Source organism: Grampus griseus, assembly GCF_964374135.1.
Source record: "Grampus griseus genome assembly, chromosome: 1".
NCBI classification, from domain to species: domain Eukaryota; kingdom Metazoa; phylum Chordata; class Mammalia; order Artiodactyla; family Delphinidae; genus Grampus; species Grampus griseus.
The window spans coordinates 170,665,613-170,683,108 of NC_139017.1; the positions used below are offsets into that span (position 1 = coordinate 170,665,613).

At 43.5% G+C, this 17,496-nt stretch overlaps 1 protein-coding gene across 1 annotated transcript in view; it reads left to right on the plus strand.

Moving 5' to 3' along the window:
* The window catches only part of SDHB (succinate dehydrogenase complex iron sulfur subunit B), a 35,031-nt gene extending 18,428 nt beyond the window's left edge, over positions 1–16,603 (plus strand). The window contains exons 3-8 of the mRNA XM_082664708.1: positions 6,320–6,405; positions 9,009–9,145; positions 9,791–9,907; positions 12,329–12,430; positions 13,707–13,829; positions 16,390–16,603. Coding sequence (XP_082520834.1) covers positions 6,320–6,405; positions 9,009–9,145; positions 9,791–9,907; positions 12,329–12,430; positions 13,707–13,829; positions 16,390–16,467 — 643 coding nt within the window. The 3' untranslated portion in view covers positions 16,468–16,603. The remainder of the gene's footprint in view (positions 1–6,319; positions 6,406–9,008; positions 9,146–9,790; positions 9,908–12,328; positions 12,431–13,706; positions 13,830–16,389) is intronic.
* Positions 16,604–17,496: the final 893 nt, after the last annotated feature.

Consider the following 17,496-nt stretch of genomic DNA (forward strand, 5'->3'; position numbering starts at 1 on the left):
GAAGGCAGGAAACAGAGAACAGGGAGAAAGTGTTGGGACAGATAGTAAAATGATAGACCCAAATCCAACCATATCAATAAGTACATCAAATGAAAAGAGACTAAACACTCCAATTAAATGGCAGAGATTGTCAGAATAAGTAAGTACATCAAATGAAGAGACTAAACACTCCAATTAAATGGCAGAGATTGTCAGAATAAGTAAGTACATCAAATGAAGAGACTAAACACTCCAATTAAATGGCAAAGATTGTCAGAATAAGTAAAGAAGCAAAGCCCAACCACATGCTATTTACAAAAAAATGCACTTTAAAAATTTTTTTGGCCACACTGTGGGGCATGCAGGATCTTAGTTCGCCGACCAGGGATCGAACCCTCACCCCCAGCAGTGGAAGTGTGGAGTCTTAACCACTGTACTGCCAGGGAAGTCCCCCCAAATGCACTTTAAATATAAAGACACAGATAGGTTGAAAGTGAAAGAGTGGAAAACAATATACATGCAATCTGCATTAAACATAAAAAAGAGTGGCTATGGTAATATCAGATAAAGTAGACTACAAGGCAATGAACACTACTGGAAATAAGAGGGAACATTTCATAATGATAAGGGGATCATTTTATCAGGAAGACATAACAATCATAAATGTGATTATGAAATACACATTCTTTTTAAGTGCACATGCTACATTCACCAAGATACTGGGCCATAAAACAAATTTCAATAAATTTCAGAAAGTTGGAATCTTACAGGGTATAATCTCTGACCACAGTAGAATTAAAATTTAAAGCAGTAACAGCAAGATATTTTAGGTATCAAAGCAGAAATCACAAGGGAAATTAGAGAAGATATTGAACTAAATGATAATAAAAATATAGCATTTCAAAATATGCAAGATGCATCTAAAACAGTGCTTAGGGGGAAAATTATAGCTTCAAATGCATACATTAAAAGAAAAAAGGTTTAGAATCAATGATCTAAGATTCTACCCTAAGAAGGCAGAAAAGTAAGAGCAAGGTAAACCAAAAGCAAGTAGAAAAATGAAATAATAAAAATAAGAGCAAATAGGATGGGGGCTGGGGGTAAGACAGCTGGTAGAAAAAAATGAAACCAAAAGTTGGTTTTTTTGGAAACAAATTTGATCATCTCCTAGCCAGACTGGAGAAAAATAAGAGAAAACAAAATCTCAGTATCAAGATGGAAAGAGAGCCTATGGATATTAAAATGATACCGAGAGTATTATGAATAACTTTATGGCAAATTCAGTAATTGATGAAATGGACAAATTCCTTGAAAAAATACAATTTACCAGATTGACATAAGATGAAATAGAAAATATGAATAGTTCTATGTTACAGAAATTAAATGTGTTATCAAAAACATTTTCACACGGAAAACTCCAGGCCCAGGTGGCTTCACTGGTGAATCATATCACACATTTAAGAAAAACCTAACACAAATATTCTTTCAGAAAATAAACAAGGAATATTCATTTCCTAGTTCATTTTATGAGGCCATCATAACCTGATACCAAAATCTAACAAAGACATTACAGAAGCGAAAATTACAAATTGGTATAGGTCGTGAACATAGACACAAAAATCCTCAAGAAATTTTAGCAATTCAAATCTAGCAATCTATAAAAAGGGATAATGCCTTAATGACCAAGTTTCAGTTTATCTCAGGAATATGAAGTTGGCTTAACACTGGAAAATCAATCATTGTAATTCATCATATAAAGGATAAAGGAGAAAAGCCATAACTCTGCAAATTTGAAAAAGAAGGAGACTTCCTCAACCAGATAAAGAGTATCTAGGGACTTCCCTGGAGGTCCAGTGGGTAAGACTCCACGCTCCCAATGCAGGGGGCCTGGGTTCAATCCCTGGCCAAGGAACTAGATCCTGCATGCATGCCGCAGCTAAGACCCGGCACAGCCAAGATAGACAGATAGACAGGTAAATAAATAAAAATGAATCTTTTTTTAAAAAAAAAGAGTATGTATGGAAAAAGCTACAGCTAACAACATGCTTAATTGTGAAATATTGAATGCTTTATCCATAAGACCTGGAACAAAACAAAGATGTCCACTCTCCACTTCTATTCAGCATTTTACTGTACATTCTAACTAGTGCATTAAAGGCAAATGAAAGAAAAGACATGAAGATCGAAAAGGAGGGAATTAAATTGTCTGTAGTCACCAATAACTTGATTGTTTACATATAAAATTCCAAGGATCCAAGGAATCTACAAAACTACAAGAACATACTAAGTAAATTTAGCAAGGTTGCAGGATACAAGGTCAATATGCAAAAATAATTTTTTTATACTAGCATCAACCATTCAGAATTTTAAGGTTTTAACCAGGGAAATTAGGCAACAAAAAGGAAGAAAAGGAAATTGGAAAGTAAGAAGGAAACTCTTTCTTTTCACAGATCACATGACCTTGTATATAGAAAATCCTAACAAATTCACACCAAAAAATTATTAGAATCAATAAATTAGTTCAGCAAAGTTGTAGGATACAAGATAAGTATATAAAAATCAATTTTATTTCTGTACACCAGCAATGAACAATCCTAAAATAAGAAAATGATTCCATTTACAGTAACATCAAAAAGAATAAAATACTTAGGAACAAACTTGGCAAAAGGAATGCAAGACTGAAAACTATAGAACATTGTTGAAAGAAACTAACAAAGACCTAAATAAATGGAAAGATATTTCATGTTTCTGGGTTGGAAGACTTAATATTTTTAAGGTGGCAGTGCACCCCCAAGTTTATATACAGATTCACTGTAATCACTCTCAAACCCCAGCAGCCTTTTTTTGCAGAAATTGACGAGCTGATCCTAAAATTCATATGGAAATGCAAGGGGCAAAGAATAGCCAGAACAAGCGATTTCTATGTACCAAAATGTTATTTGCAGCATTGTGTGTAACAGGGAAGGATTTTAAGTGTTCTTCCATAGGAAAATGGTTCTTCCATAGGAAAATGGTTACGTAATTACAGTCCCTTGGCCGAGTTGTTTTGAATGAAAAAAGCAAGATACTATCATATATATATTGCATTTTTTTAAGTCTGAGAAAATTTATACCAAACTCTTAATATTGCCTACCTATTATGAAATTTAGCATGAGACAGGTTAAGGGAAGAGCTTTAGCTTTTTAGCTATTTATATTTGAAATTTTTATAAAATGCAAATACTAACTTTTGTAACTTAAAGAAAACGAATAAATAGAATTGATGTACATAATTTAAAACATGCCAGGACAAGAATAGACAGATCATTAGAATAAAAAAAGTTCTAGGGAATTCCCTGCCAGTCCAGTGGTTAGGACTCCATGATTTCACTGTCGAGGGCCCATGTTCAATCCCTGGTCAGGGGATTTTTCCCCTAAAGATCCTGCAAGCCACGTGGCGTGGCCAAAAAAAAGAAAAAAAAAAAGAGTTCCAAAATAGACTACATTATATATAAAATTCTAGTATAGAATGGGGCGGTTGGAGGGGGAGCATCACAAATCAGAAGCAAAAGAGGGTTTAGTCAGTCAGTGATTTGGGGCAGTTGATTAGCAATTTTTGCAACTTGGGGGAAATAATTTTAAAATGGAAGAAAATTCAAAATATTCATCAAACCTCAGGAAGGAGTGTGGTCTTTTAGACTTAAAAGAGGATAGTATCATAAGGGGAAAAGTGGTCAGTTTTTAACAATGTAAACATTTAAATTTTATGTGTGTTTGAAAATTTTGATTACTGGGGGTTTCCCTGGGGGGCCAGTGGTTAAGACTCTGCGCTGCCAGTGCAGGCAGCGTGGGTTTGATCCCTGGTCGGGGAACTAGGATCCCACATGCTGCGTGGAGCGGCCTTCAAAGAAAAAATAAAAGTGAAAAAAAAATTTTGATTACCAAAATCAGAAGTCAGATAGCCACTTGCTGGTTGAGGGCGGGAGCAAGATTAGCAACAGATGTATTAGATGTGTGATGCTGTGGTATATATTTGGTCTTGTTCTGTCTTCTAAAACCCTTGTAATCCTAAAGAATAAGAACTATAGGGTCATCTTTTGTTATATTTTGTTTTCGTTCCCAGTTCCTGAAATAGCTTCAGAAAATAATAAAGGTGAAATGGGTATCTTTTGTTATTCATAACAAGCCCCTTTCAACCACACCTGAGTTTATATTAATGCGATGATTTCTTAAAAAGCCCCTAGATAACCACTGGATGGGGGCTGGTTGCTAGGGAATCCAACCATGTGATTAGAGAGCTGGAACTTTCAGCCCCATCCCCTGACCTCCCAGGAGGGGAGAGGGGGTAGAAGTTGAATCAGTTACCAGAGACCAGTGGTATAGTCAATCATCCCTACGTAATTAAGCCTTCATAAAAATCCTTGAAGTACACGGTTCAGAGAGCTTGGGTTGGTAAACTCCAGGAGGTGCTGGGAGAGTGGCCTGCAGGAGAGGGTATGGAAGCTCTCCTCCCCTTCCCACATACCTTGCCCTGTGTGTCTCTTCCATTTGGCTGTTGCAGGGTTGATCCTTTTATAATAAACCAGTAATCTAGTCAGTAAACTTTTTTTTTTTAATTCTGTGAGCCACTCCGATTGATAGTGGCAGAATTGAGTTACACTGTGGGACACCCACTTGGTGTTGCAGAATTGCTTGGCATGGGAAAGACACCCACACATTTGGTGACCAGAAGTGAAGTATTGGGAGTTAGTAGTACAGAAAAACAGAAGAGTTTTTGTTTTAGAAGATGGTAGGCTCAGATCTTTAAAAGAAAAAAAAAAAAAATCCCCAGACTTCAGTAAACAAAGAGGCAAAGAACATGGACAGACTGAGTCTATAGAATTAGTCCACTAGAATGAACGCTCTGTGCGGGCAGGAATTTGCATCTGTTTTGTCCTCTGGTGTATCTCTAGCACTTAGAACAGAACCTGGTACAGAGCAGGCTTTCAGTAAATAATTGGTAAGTGAGGAAAGCTCAGTGAATTTATGACAGATATTCAATCACTGTAGTATTCAGAGATCTCAAATTAAAACACTGACAGTAATAGCTTCTCCGTTCTCAGAATAGCAGAGGTTTTTAAAGGTTACAATTCCCAGTGTTAGCAGAGGTACAGTGAAAAAGGTATAGCATATTGTTGGTAGAAATACGTACAGATAATGCAGGTATGTTAATCAACCTTATTATGGTAATCATTTCACTATATATCAAATTACCATGTTATACACTTTAAATTTACACACTATTATTTGTCAGTAATCTCAAAGCTGAGGGGAAAAAAGAAATAGAGACAAAGAAAGGAAATTGGAGGGGGGGGGTCGCATATTTTTTTAAATCCCATTCATAGAAAATTACTGAGAGGAGCGCAGGTAGCAGTGGCAACCAGGAAGTAGATTTGCTGAGCGCTTCTCTGTGCCAGGTGCTATAACAATTGCACGTTTTGTTTTGTTTTTTAATTTTATTGAAGTATAGTTGATTTACAGTGTTGTGTTAATTTCTGTACAGCAAAGTGACTCAGTTATACATACATATATTCTGTTAAACATACATGTATTCTTTTTCATATTTTTTTTCGTTATAGTTTATCACAGGATATTGAATATAGTTCACTGTGCTATACAGTAGGACCTTGTTGTTGTATGTTTTTATTTCATCTTCATAATAATCCTGTGATACAAATAATAATTCCATTTTACAGATAAAGAGACTGAGGCTCAGAGAGAATAAGCCATTTCCATAGAGTCACAGTCTCTGCATGATGATAATCATAGTGAGACCAAATGTCTGTGGCAGACACTGCTCTGAGTGTTTCATTTTCCTCTATGTTAATTCACCTGCAGCAGTCCTGTGAGATGTGGGCGTTGCTCTCTGTGCTTTGTAGATAGGAAGCTGTTAACTAACCATATAAAGCTACTTACTATTTTTGTCCAAAAAAATAAAACTAAAATTTGAAATAAATTATTTTGGAAAACTTTTCAGTGAGCTTTAGAAGAAAAAATAAAAACTGCCAGTATATGGAAGTTGTCTCCTAAGCTAAATATTTCTCTTCTTCTTTAGCTTTCCATTTCCTAGAAATGTATTTGCAGTGTGGCACTTAAAATGTGTAAGAATTCTGCTGTACTTAAAATGTTTAAGAATGTGCAAAAATAAAACTATGGAAAAAATTCTGAATGTGACCTGAGAAGGCCATGGATAAGAAGAGCAGCTAATATATGCAGCTGTCTCAGATCATATTTTGATAAAGTGTAGGGAGATTGAACTTCACATAAGTACAACTGGGTCTTTTATTTTTGTGAGTTTTTTTCTTTTTTTTTTTTTGGTCAGCTGTGGTCCTATGGTGTTGGATGCTTTAATCAAAATTAAGAATGAAATTGATTCTACCTTGACCTTCCGAAGATCGTGCAGAGAAGGTAAGCATTTCCTTCCCTGTTGTTAGGCTTGGACACTTTTGTTCTGTTTCCCAAAAGAAGCCTGGGCTGGCCAGAACTGATACCAGGGGATACCTGGAGAATGGCTGCAGCGCTCTGCCAGGTGACCTTGCCACAAGTCACACTTCCTTTTCTTAGGCAGAAGTGTTGGAAATTTGAACTGTGGTATAAGTTCTGGTTTCTAAGTCTGCTTCCCTTCAGGAGCTTTCACTTGCATGGTTACTGCTTCTGGCAGTCCCTGTGAGCCGCTGCATCCTTCAAGGACCAGCTCAGATATGCTAGCTGGTCACCGCAGAGCTCTTCTTTAGGGGAGTAGTGGGGAATTTCTAGCTGGTGCTCGTGCACACTTAACACTTGTCCAACAAGGGGGACATGCGTCCCCTTCCAGCTCCCAGCATTACACGTGCACAGAGCAGGTGGTCAGTAGGAATGTTCTGGATGTAAACAGCGATTCCTACAGTGTGCTGCTGATTCCAGGCAGTGTGCATACCAACATTCTTTAATAGCTATGTATCGATTTTATGTACTAGAAAAATATAATTACTAATGACAGTGTAACAGTGATAGAACTGATTTTTAAATATAATTTTAAGGTAAAATGAATTGATTTAAAGTAAACTCCTAAGTAATCATTCAGATGGTTCTCAGGTGTGGGAAGAATCACACGGGGGTGCTCTGACGGCTAACTGATCCTGGTGGCTGTGGAACACAGACTGTGCAGACTCCATTCTGTGCACTTCACGTGAGATAGACAGGTGCTGTTACCATTTACACTCAGCGTACATGTGAAGAAACTGAGGCCCAGGGAGGTTAAGGGACTTCTGAAAGGACACAGAGATGGTGAGTCGGGAGCCAGGACTCAGCCAAAGTTGTCAGATTCCAGAATTACACTCTCAGGTGATACACTTACTGGCCGGGCTCGGAAAACCTGGGATAAAACCAAAACAGGGCAGCTGGGGCCAAGACCAAGGGCTGTGATCGAACTTTCTCCCTAAAATAACCTTCCATAAAAGAAAAAGTCGTTATAGCTATTGGCCCATCGCTCTTTATCTGTGTTCTGCTGTACATCTCAAGCATTTAAAGTCCTACTTCTAAGACATCTGTTTTGATTCAGCTAATCTTACAGGATTGGATTCAGTGTAGCAGATGCTAAGGGTATGATAGTTTGGCTGAATCCTGCTGTTTAGGGAACATTCTGCTGTAATTAAGTACCAGCCTTCCCACATAAGTCCTGACAACACAGGAAATAGACGCTTTTCAGTAAGCTTCCCCATAAAACTCTTTCAGAGCCAAGAACACAAGGTGTGGCCCATGTGGGCAAAAAAAAAAATGAGGCAGAATGATATTAATTGTGGCTACTTCTGTTTCCCTTGTAGTTTGTGAAGAGAATTTCCAGGGGAGCCTTTTTAAGAGAAGTCTCCTTGGATTTTTATTATTATTGTATTTATACCATTTCTTATCAAAGCACACTGCTCTGCTGGATGCCAGGCTCACAGAAATGTGCTGATAATATTCGACCTCTTGCGGAACTGTAGGAGTATTTGCTTAAGTGGATACTTGTGTCCTATTATACTTTTATTAAGATTAACGGGAGGGGGAGAGAAAGTTGATAACCCAGTCCAAGTTTCACAAGTAACCACATTTCTCCGGCCTAACTACTTTCAAAAAACAGCTTCAGTCCAAAAAAAAAAAAAAAGAAAAGAAAAAACAGCTTCAGAAGAAGTGGTAGCAGGGGCTTAGAGCGCGTAGTCATTTGTAACTCTGAAATACCTAGGAAATTCCGTACACAGGAAGTGAGTCCAGGCTAAGAAAATTCTCGTTTCAGGGTCCTTGGTCAGCACCTTATTTTGCTTACTTTGGTTTGGTTTCACATTAGCTCATCCTCCTTGAAAAGTCAGTGCTAAGGCAGCTTTTGTGGGTTTCATGTCCCCAGTGTAGGCTTTGTGGAGACAATAGAATGAGATCTGTCTCTGGACAGTCTGTATCCAGGCTTCAACTTTAAGATGACCAAGACAGTGTTGATTTATTTTGGGGTGTTATATCTGTTAAGAGTTTGAGTCCAGGGAATTCCCTGGCGGTCCAGTGGTTAGGACTCTGTGCTTTCACTGCCGTGGGTCTGGATTCAATCCCTGGTCAGGGAACTAAGATCCCACTAGCCTTGTGGTGCGGCCAAAAAAAAAAAAGCTTAAGAAAAATAGAGTTTGAGTTCAAATAACAGTGACTTAAAAAAAAAAAAAAAAACTGGTTTTTCTCTCAAAATACATGAAGCAAGGAACTAGGACTGGTGTGGGCCCTCCGTGATGCCAGCAGCACCCCAGGCTCGTCTGTGTTCCAGTGCCATCCTGAGCAGATAGCTTCCAACCTCAGGGTTGCCTCCTGGTTTCACAACATGGTTTTTGGAACTACAGCCGTTAGATCTACATTCTAAGAAGAATGGGAAGGAGAAAAGGCAGCGGGCACCTCTGCACAGGTGTATTCCATGTCAGTGCTACTCCTGCTGGTAGAGTAAGGACAGTCGGGAAGGGAGAATTGCAGCTGGACTGCCTCCAGCTGGGTAGGGGAGTGTTAACTGTGCTGTGTCTCAGGCATCTGCGGCTCCTGTGCCATGAACATCAATGGAGGCAACACTCTCGCTTGTACCCGAAGGATTGACATCAACCTCAACAAAGTTTCCAAAATCTACCCTCTTCCACATATGTATGTGATAAAGGATCTTGTTCCTGTGAGTTCCTGCCCGTGTGTGTGTGTGTCTCCCCACCACCCCAGCACCTCCCGCCTGCTTCTTTTTTTTTAAGGGGGGCAGGAGGTATGTGTGTTGTGCTACAGTTCTTCAGGGCAGGGTTTTTTCCTGTCTTGAGTTTAGTTAAGGAATTTGAATGGCAGAAGATAAATGGCCTAGAAGGTCATCCAGCAGCTCATTTGGTGAGGATTGTTTGGGAATAACAGGGCACAGAATTTTAGACCTGGAACAGTTTCAGAAATGAAGAATTTGGCCATAACAACAAAGAGTTCATGTGGCAAATACCAGTTGGGAATGCAGCCATTCTTATGTGTTTTCATGTCTACCTCCCTATATTTGACCACCTTCCCTTTCCCTGACTGGGTGTTCTCAAGGGCATCTGAGGAGAAAGGACTGTGGGATTGGAAAGTTTCCCAAGTGGGTGAAGGAGAAATTCCCTAACCACGCTTACATGTGACCACTTCTCCTTTCGTGACCTTTGCATGTATCAATGCCAAAGGAGGAGAGTCTGACTACTGCCTGTCACAGGGCAGGAAAGTGGGCGGTGTCCCAAAAATGGGATAAGTAGGAAAGCTAAGGAGTGGTGGTGGAATCTGACCCATTTCTTCTTCTTCCTCTTAACCTCAGGATTTGAGCAACTTCTATGCCCAGTACAAGTCCATTGAGCCTTATTTAAAGAAGAAGGATGAATCCCAGGAAGGCAAGAAGCAGTATCTGCAGTCCATAGAAGATCGTGAGAAACTGGTCATTAGTCCCTGTTCATTGTCTTGACTTGAGGAATTTTGTTGCAAAGATGTTTGTCAGGAAGTGGGGCTTAGGGGCAGAGGGGATGGGGGGCACAGCATGGGATCATGCAGAACATTCAGCGTCTTCTGGAAAGGAACTTGAGAACCATCTGTCCAAGGGTTGGACACCCATCCTATCGGGGCCAGGTGGGTAGTGAGAACCTATGAAGGGCGCAGAGAGGACCAAGGCCCTGGAGTGCTCTGCCTAGAGGGGCTCACTGCTACCGTGTTGCCAGACATTTGTCTTTTTCAAAAGAAACCAGGATGTCGATCGCCAGGTCTTGAAAAGTTGACAGCTAAATCAGAGTTACTCTTTAACCCTGTGGGCAACTAAAACACATGCCGGCTGTTTGCGGTCCTGCTGCCACCACCCTGTTTGCAGATGGGAGTGAGAGAAGCCGATAGCAAAATTGGAACTAGAACTTGGTGCTTTCCTGACACCACACGTCTAGTGACGCGGTGTGGGCTTGTGGCAGGCCCACTCACTCTTGGAGTTGCTACCCCTGGGTACAGGCTATGAAGTCTCTGCAAGTGAAGGGGTTATTAGCGAGCTTGTAGTCTCTTTCTCGTGTACACTTCTACCTCCTCTAAGAAGGAGGCACGCACACTCACTGCCTGCACACTTGGTGTCCTTTGGAGAGGAAGAAGTGGGAAGGGGACCAGATGGAGATAGGTCCCAACATCATGCCTACACGAGGGAAGGACTCGTGCTGTCTCAGGGTCACCACTTCATTCGTTTACATGACAGTCCGTTAGCAGACTAAGCGCACCTCAAGGGCAGGGGCTGTGTCTTATACCCCTTTCTGGATCCCAGGATCCTGGCATGTGCTGTCTTATCAACAAATATGAGTTGTGTGAATGAATAAATGAATTCTGCCTTTTAGGTCTGGGGGAACATGTAGCCCCTCTCCTCTTCCCCATAAAATATTAAGAAAGGAAGGTCCTGGTAAGAATGCCCAGCTCTGTTGTCATCGAGATGTTGAGGGTCAGCGTGGTGATGTTGGAATTCAGAGCAAGCAGCTGCCTTCTCTTCCAAGAGTTTCTTGTTCTCAGGACATAGCTCTGCCCAGTTTCTAACTCCAGGGAGTCTGACGCATCCCAGGGTCCAGGTTGGAACTGGCCACCCTGGCCCAGCTTGTCATTTCACAGTCCTCAGGTAGGAAAGCTTGTAGCTTATAAACATCTCCTTGATGTACTATTTTTAGGGATTGGAGGGTTCCCCTGAGCATGTTTTCTAGGTAGTCAAAATTCACTCATTTAAATACCAAACATTTGCTTATTTAGCATTTTTCACTTCTTCAAATTAATATTGCTGAACCTAACTTTTTTTCATGATTTTAAAAGCCATAATGCTCATTATAGGTAATTGGAAAAGAAAACTAATTTTCAAATAATCTATAATTCCACCACCCAAAGGTAATCTCTATCGACAACTACTCTTTTATAAGTAAAGAATATGACTATCGTGAAGGCTCTTAATCCTGTGACCTTATGCTTTCTAGACAGTGGAGCCAGTTTACACTCTCACCAGCTGCCTGAACAGAACATAAATTTTGTTGAAGACTCTTGGTTACAATCATGACCATCAACTCTGTGTCATCTCTTTTCAGCTGTCACTTCACATGTCAGCGTGCCCTCCTGTTTTGCCACTTTTAATCAGTTTCTGTTGTTCTCCAAATCAGAAAGTCCAGTTAGAACTGGTTGGGCGTGTTGAGTCAGTGTGGCAGTGTTAGAGGACGGATTTCAGAGTCAGGCCGCCTGGGGGCCCATCCCAGCTCTGCTGTTTGCAGCTGTGTGACCCTCGGCAAGTGACCTAACTTCTCTGAGCCTCAGGTCCTTACCTGTAAAATGGGAACCTCATAGCACTCACCCCAGGGTTATTGTGACAATCAAATGAGGTCGTCAGTAAGGCACGTGGTGCTCAGTGTTGGTTGGCTGTTTAGGATAATGTTGATGTTCCTATCGAAAACTTGAGGTGTCTGCTGAGCCAGGGCAGCGGCTGGTGTAGACTCCAGATGCCTCAGCACTCAGGGCCTTTTTAATTTCTGCTAGACTGCATTCGAGGTGGTAAGTTCTTTTCATGTTTTTGTTTCTGTTTTGTTTTTAAGATAAGTGAGGGGTATTTATTAAAGGATGAATACACTGTACTTGGACTTAAGAACTCTGGGCTCTAATCCAGCAGATGTCTAAATTTCAATTCCAAGATCTTTTTTATGAATCTGATAAATCTCTGCAAACCACTCCTAGGATCTTGCCAAGAAAACTCGCGTGCGAGTGGGCACTTCGTCCGTGCTCTGACCCCAGACCTCGCATTTACTCAGCTCGGAACACGACCACCTCTTCCATGGTGGGCTCCTGACGGCCCTTTCTCCCCGCACAGGACGGGCTCTATGAGTGCATTCTCTGCGCCTGCTGCAGCACCAGCTGCCCGAGCTACTGGTGGAATGGAGACAAGTACTTGGGACCCGCGGTTCTTATGCAGGTAAGGCGCTCCTTCATTTCTGTAAGAGAAATGGAAACCGACGTTCTGAGGGGCGATGGCTTCCTTCTTTGGCATCCATTACAAACGGTAATTGGTTGCATCACCTTCACTTGGCTTTCAGTAAATCTGGGGCTTCATCTGCAAAATGCCTTCATTTAGTGTGGTGAGGGTCACGCCAAGGGGCGGTGGCTGCGGGTTGGCACACCAGGCCTTGCAGATGTTTCAGATGTTTCCTGTGCTGCTGGCTCTTCCCTGCCCACCTGCCCGCTTTCCCCGGACTGCATCTGTCAGAAGGCTCCCCATCTCCCTCTCACGGGATTTTTAACGTGGAAGCAGGGGAGAGAGAAATTTCGTTGAGGAGCAGTTACCCAGCTGCAAGGTTGGAAATTGTTTCCAGGCTAGTGAAAGCCTGCAGTACTGGGCTTAGGGGTTGCTTGGAAAGAAAGTAGTGTTGTTTCTCATCGTCTTTCACTATATGTGTAGCTCACGGCAGACAGAGTCACTGTCTTTGTTCCCAGAAAGCTCATACTTTTTAGATTTGTGGCCAGTGCTCTTCACAGACTCTGAAGCAACTCAAAGAAACTTCTTGTTTCTCATTTTCCCACAAAAAGAGAAGTTCTGTGGTTGTGTGACCAGTTAGCAGTACCGATTGATTCCTGGCCAAATTAAAGATTGAGTAATGAGGTACATTTGTAGCTGGCGCTTGGACCAGTGATCTGAGTTGTTGGGAAAGGTAAAAGTGGTGTCCGTAACACTGCTGGAGCCGGCCCGGTGACCAGGAGCTTAATCAGCTTTCAGCTGGCTGATCTCAGGCTTCTGGGATGGGTATGCTAATCAAAAGAAGCAATAAGTAGAACAGATGTTCTCTCTGTGCAGGTCTGTTACCAGTTCACCCAAAGGCAGTGGGTAGGTGCTCTGAAGGCAATTAAAGAGAGTCGAGGACACCATCCCTGCCTTCGCTCATTCATGTTCTAGGGAGGAAGCTAATGAGCAACACGAAATCAGTAGAAGGTGATGCTTGATGGTATATTATTAAGCACCAGCGACCAGGGGCATGTGGTTCAAAGGTTGGTGGGGCTCATTAGTCAAGGTGATCAAGAGACGTTACAAAGGGTTGGGAGCCTTTCCTTGAAAGATGGCAAGAAGTAAAGTGTGGAGATGGCTTCCAAGCTGAGAATTCCTGTTCCTCTGCGCGCCTGGAGCTTTGAGTTGAACCAGAGGGCTGCTCTAGCCAGTTAAGGTGACAGCTCAGCCCACCAGTCCCCGGTTCCCCCAGGCCTATCGCTGGATGATCGACTCCAGAGACGACTTCACAGAGGAGCGCCTGGCCAAGCTGCAGGACCCGTTCTCTCTGTACCGCTGCCACACCATCATGAACTGCACGAATTCCTGTCCCAAGGTACGCGGCTGCGGCCCCCCGCGCGGCCCAGCACTGACGTGTGCTCGGCGGGGAGCAGAGAGCACTCTCCCCTCCGTGTGAGCCTGGGGGTGTTGGCGCTTAGTTGCGGGCCACAGGCTCACTCAGGCCCCCTTGAGAAGGGTTTTCAAGTCGGGTTCACACGGGCCTGGTGGGAGTCAAGGATGCCACGAGGACCCGTGAACAGGAACCTGGGTTTGCCCTGACTTTGTGGGAACCACGGGAGGAAAGCCGTCTGAGCACAGGCAGCTGTGAGGGCTACATTCCCTCTCCGGGCCCCAAGGTCTCTGTGTGGCAACATGGCTGCCGGTCCGCGCGGCTCCCTGGCAGCCAGCCTGTGCTTTCTCCTCTGCGTGTCTTTCCTCAGTCTCGGGGCTCCTGCTTGCTTAGCTTTCACTCCCTCTTCCTGTTCATACTTCCTGCTTCCTGTTCATATTCACCCTGCCTACGGCTTCAGCATCTGCCTGGCTTCTCTCAGCATTTCTCAGCTCACATTCCTCGGAGGGAGTCTCCTTGGCCCAGCTTAGCTTTCCACGGCACAGCCCACGCACGGTCAGAGCTGCCGGCCAGCTACCGTCAGGTGCCAGCCCTGGGCCGGTCAGTGGGCGGGGAACAGCCAGGGCTGCCCTTGGAGCAGAGACTGTGGGCAGAGCAATTTCATTTTAAAGGTGCAGTGAGTAAGCAGGCAGCGAGATGGAAAACTCTAGCACGACCAGTTAGCAGCTTAAAAAAGAAAGAAAGAAAGAAAGAAAAGGCAGCGCATCTTAACAAACATGAAATCCAGACTGGGTAATTCCACAGTGTTTCAAGGGCCCCCCTTCCCCTGCCAGATGCTTCTCATGTGCCGTCGGCATTGGGGTGGGCCTGGGGCCTGGTGGGGTCCCGAGCAGTGCGGGAGAGCTCAGGCTCCGCATCCTGCTGCCTGCGTTTCTACCCAGGCTCTGCTCAGCGAGCCTTGTGGCTTCTGAGGCAAGTCATGCCACTGAAGCGCTTAGGACAGTGCCTGGCACATAGTAAGCCCTTAATGGGACCTTCTGTTCGTTTGAGCCGGTCAGTCAGAAGACAGCCTCTCCAAGGCTGGGGCCTGGCTTGTGTATTTCTTCAAAATCTCCGCGGAGGATCCTGCGGTGCGCTCCTAGGCGTGAATGTTTGCATCGCAGAGGGCAGCAGACAGACCAGACAACCAAGGACAGACTTCTCTGTGTCCTGCCCTCCCCTTCAGTAAAGCAGGGGTGGACACTGGGGCTGTGAGGCTAGACATAGGCCCAGATTGTTTGAACTAGAAGGGACCTCAAAAATCGTCAAGTGCAGCCCCTTTACAGGTTCGGAAGCTGAGCCCATGAGCGGGAGTTGGGGGTGGGGGCATCTTGCCAAGGTCACTCTCAGGTTGGGGGCAGGGCAGGCCTAGAAGCAGGCCACCCGCCTCCCAGTGCCTTCTTCCTACGCCGGGACTGGGTACAGTCTGTTTACTGACTCTAAATTCCTTTTGATGGGGCAGGCTCAGCGTTCAAAAGGAAGTGCTGTGGAGGGCCTTCCTCCTTCCCCAGCCCCCTCCCCTCCTGGTATCAGCTTCCTGTGTGTCCTTCCAGGGGTAGTTTGTGCTACACGCAAATGTTCCACGTGTCCTTTGTCACAGTGTCTACCTTTTCTCACTTAACACATTTCGGGGATCCTTCCATATCCGTCTTTTAAAGAGTGTCTTCTCTTTCCCTTTCTGTCTCTCCGAAGATCTTTTTTCTTTTTCTTTCTTTGCACACTTTAATTTCAGAGTTAAAGTTGTCCTTCTAAAATGAGGGGACCCAGGACTTCCCTGGAGGTCCAGTGGTTAAGACTCCACGCTTCCACTGCAGGGGGGCACGGGAACTAAGATTCTGCATGCCGCTCAGCGCAGAGCCACATAAAATAAACAATTTAATTTAATTGAACAAGGGGACGCTTCACTAGCCTCAGATGAGTGCTTGTCTGATCTTACCAAATATTTGGTGATCTCACTTCCTGCTTCCAGGAGACTGGCCCCGCTGGGTTTAATTGCCATACCTCGTGCAGGACAGATGTTACAGCTGTGAGGCCAACTGCAGCTAATCCAGTGTTGTGGGCCACTTAACCAGTGGTGCTTAGGAAGGTTAACAGAGGCTCCTTTCTCCCACATACCTTGAGGGCTTGCAGATGCAGATTTCTGGTGATGATGATTGAATGATAATGGTAATGATGTGAAACCTTTAGAGATAACTGGCTAATTTTGACACTGTAGTCATAGAAGAGATGACTCTTCCTTGGGCTCGTTGACCTGCCACACTGAGCCTCACCAGCAGGAATTCAGTGAGACAGGGCTCCTGCCAGAGAGAGCTGGCCGTTTTCAAACGTCTAAGAGTGGAAACAGAAGAGAGCTCTTAGTCCAAACCCCTGGGTATTAAAGGACTTGGTTTGTAATCACCGTGCTTTGACCAGCTAGGTCAGGAGGTCCTGGGTCGCCCAAGGTCATGGGGTTCTTCCGTTCAGTTTCACTTACCATTTGGTATTGCTTCTCTTCTCTTTTTTCAAGGGGCTGAATCCAGGGAAAGCTATTGCTGAAATCAAGAAAATGATGGCAACCTATAAGGAAAAGAAAGCTTCAGCTTAAGTGTTCCCGTGCTAAACATGACTGTAACCAGCTCAGCTGAACGTAATTTGTTATCTGAGTTCCTTCAAAGGTCTCGATTTCCCACAAATACAGCATATATAATAAAAATTTTAATAAATAAATGTTATTCTACTTTATTAACAAAAAAGCAAGCCTGTTCCTTGTACTTGCTGCAGTGGGATGTGAAGGTGCCAGAAGGAGGAGTCCTTGTCCTTGAAGAGGGGGCCAGGCCTCCAGAACTGAGCCACCATTGGGGGTGGCTACGATGGGGACAAGCATAGAATTGGTGTCACGCAGGACCTGGGGCTTGTTCCCAGCTTTGCCATTCACCAGCTGATGACACTGGGCAAGTCCCTTCTCTTTGCTACTCCATTTGCCCATCTGTAAAATGGGATTCCTAGCTGTGCCACCCTCAGCCACCTGGTGTGAGGATGCCTGCACTTACTCTGGGTGCTCAGTAAACAGTGGCTCGTCATTATACGGCACCCCAGTTTCTACAGCTTTCAGTATTAGAATTCTTCAAACCAAATCTTGGTAAGTTCTTTTCTGTCTCATTGAGGCCAGGTTACAGATACTTCCAGCACAGCTATAAGCTCCAGTTAGTTCCACAAATGACCTCCAGAGACCTCGCACGGGAAGCATGAATTCCCACCACTGCTGCCTTGGCTCTGACGCTTACTACAAAAACGGTAACACTGAAAAAGCAAACAGTGTAAACGTTTGTCAAGTTAAAAATGGAAACTCCGCAAGTTTCACATCCCCTGTTGACAGTTCACACATGTCCTCCAGACCTTTATGTCATTACAACACGCAGCATATGTGAAGTTTTTTCCCCTTCAGAAATAAGGTACAAAATATTGATATTAGCAACTTTCTATTTTGTCTTTTTTTTTCATTGTGGTTAAATACATACAGAATTTACCACCTCAGCCATTTTTCAATGGAGAATTCAGTGGTATTAAGTACATTCACGTTACCGTACAACCCTCACTCCAGTCTATCTCCAGAGCTGTTATCATCTTGCAAAAC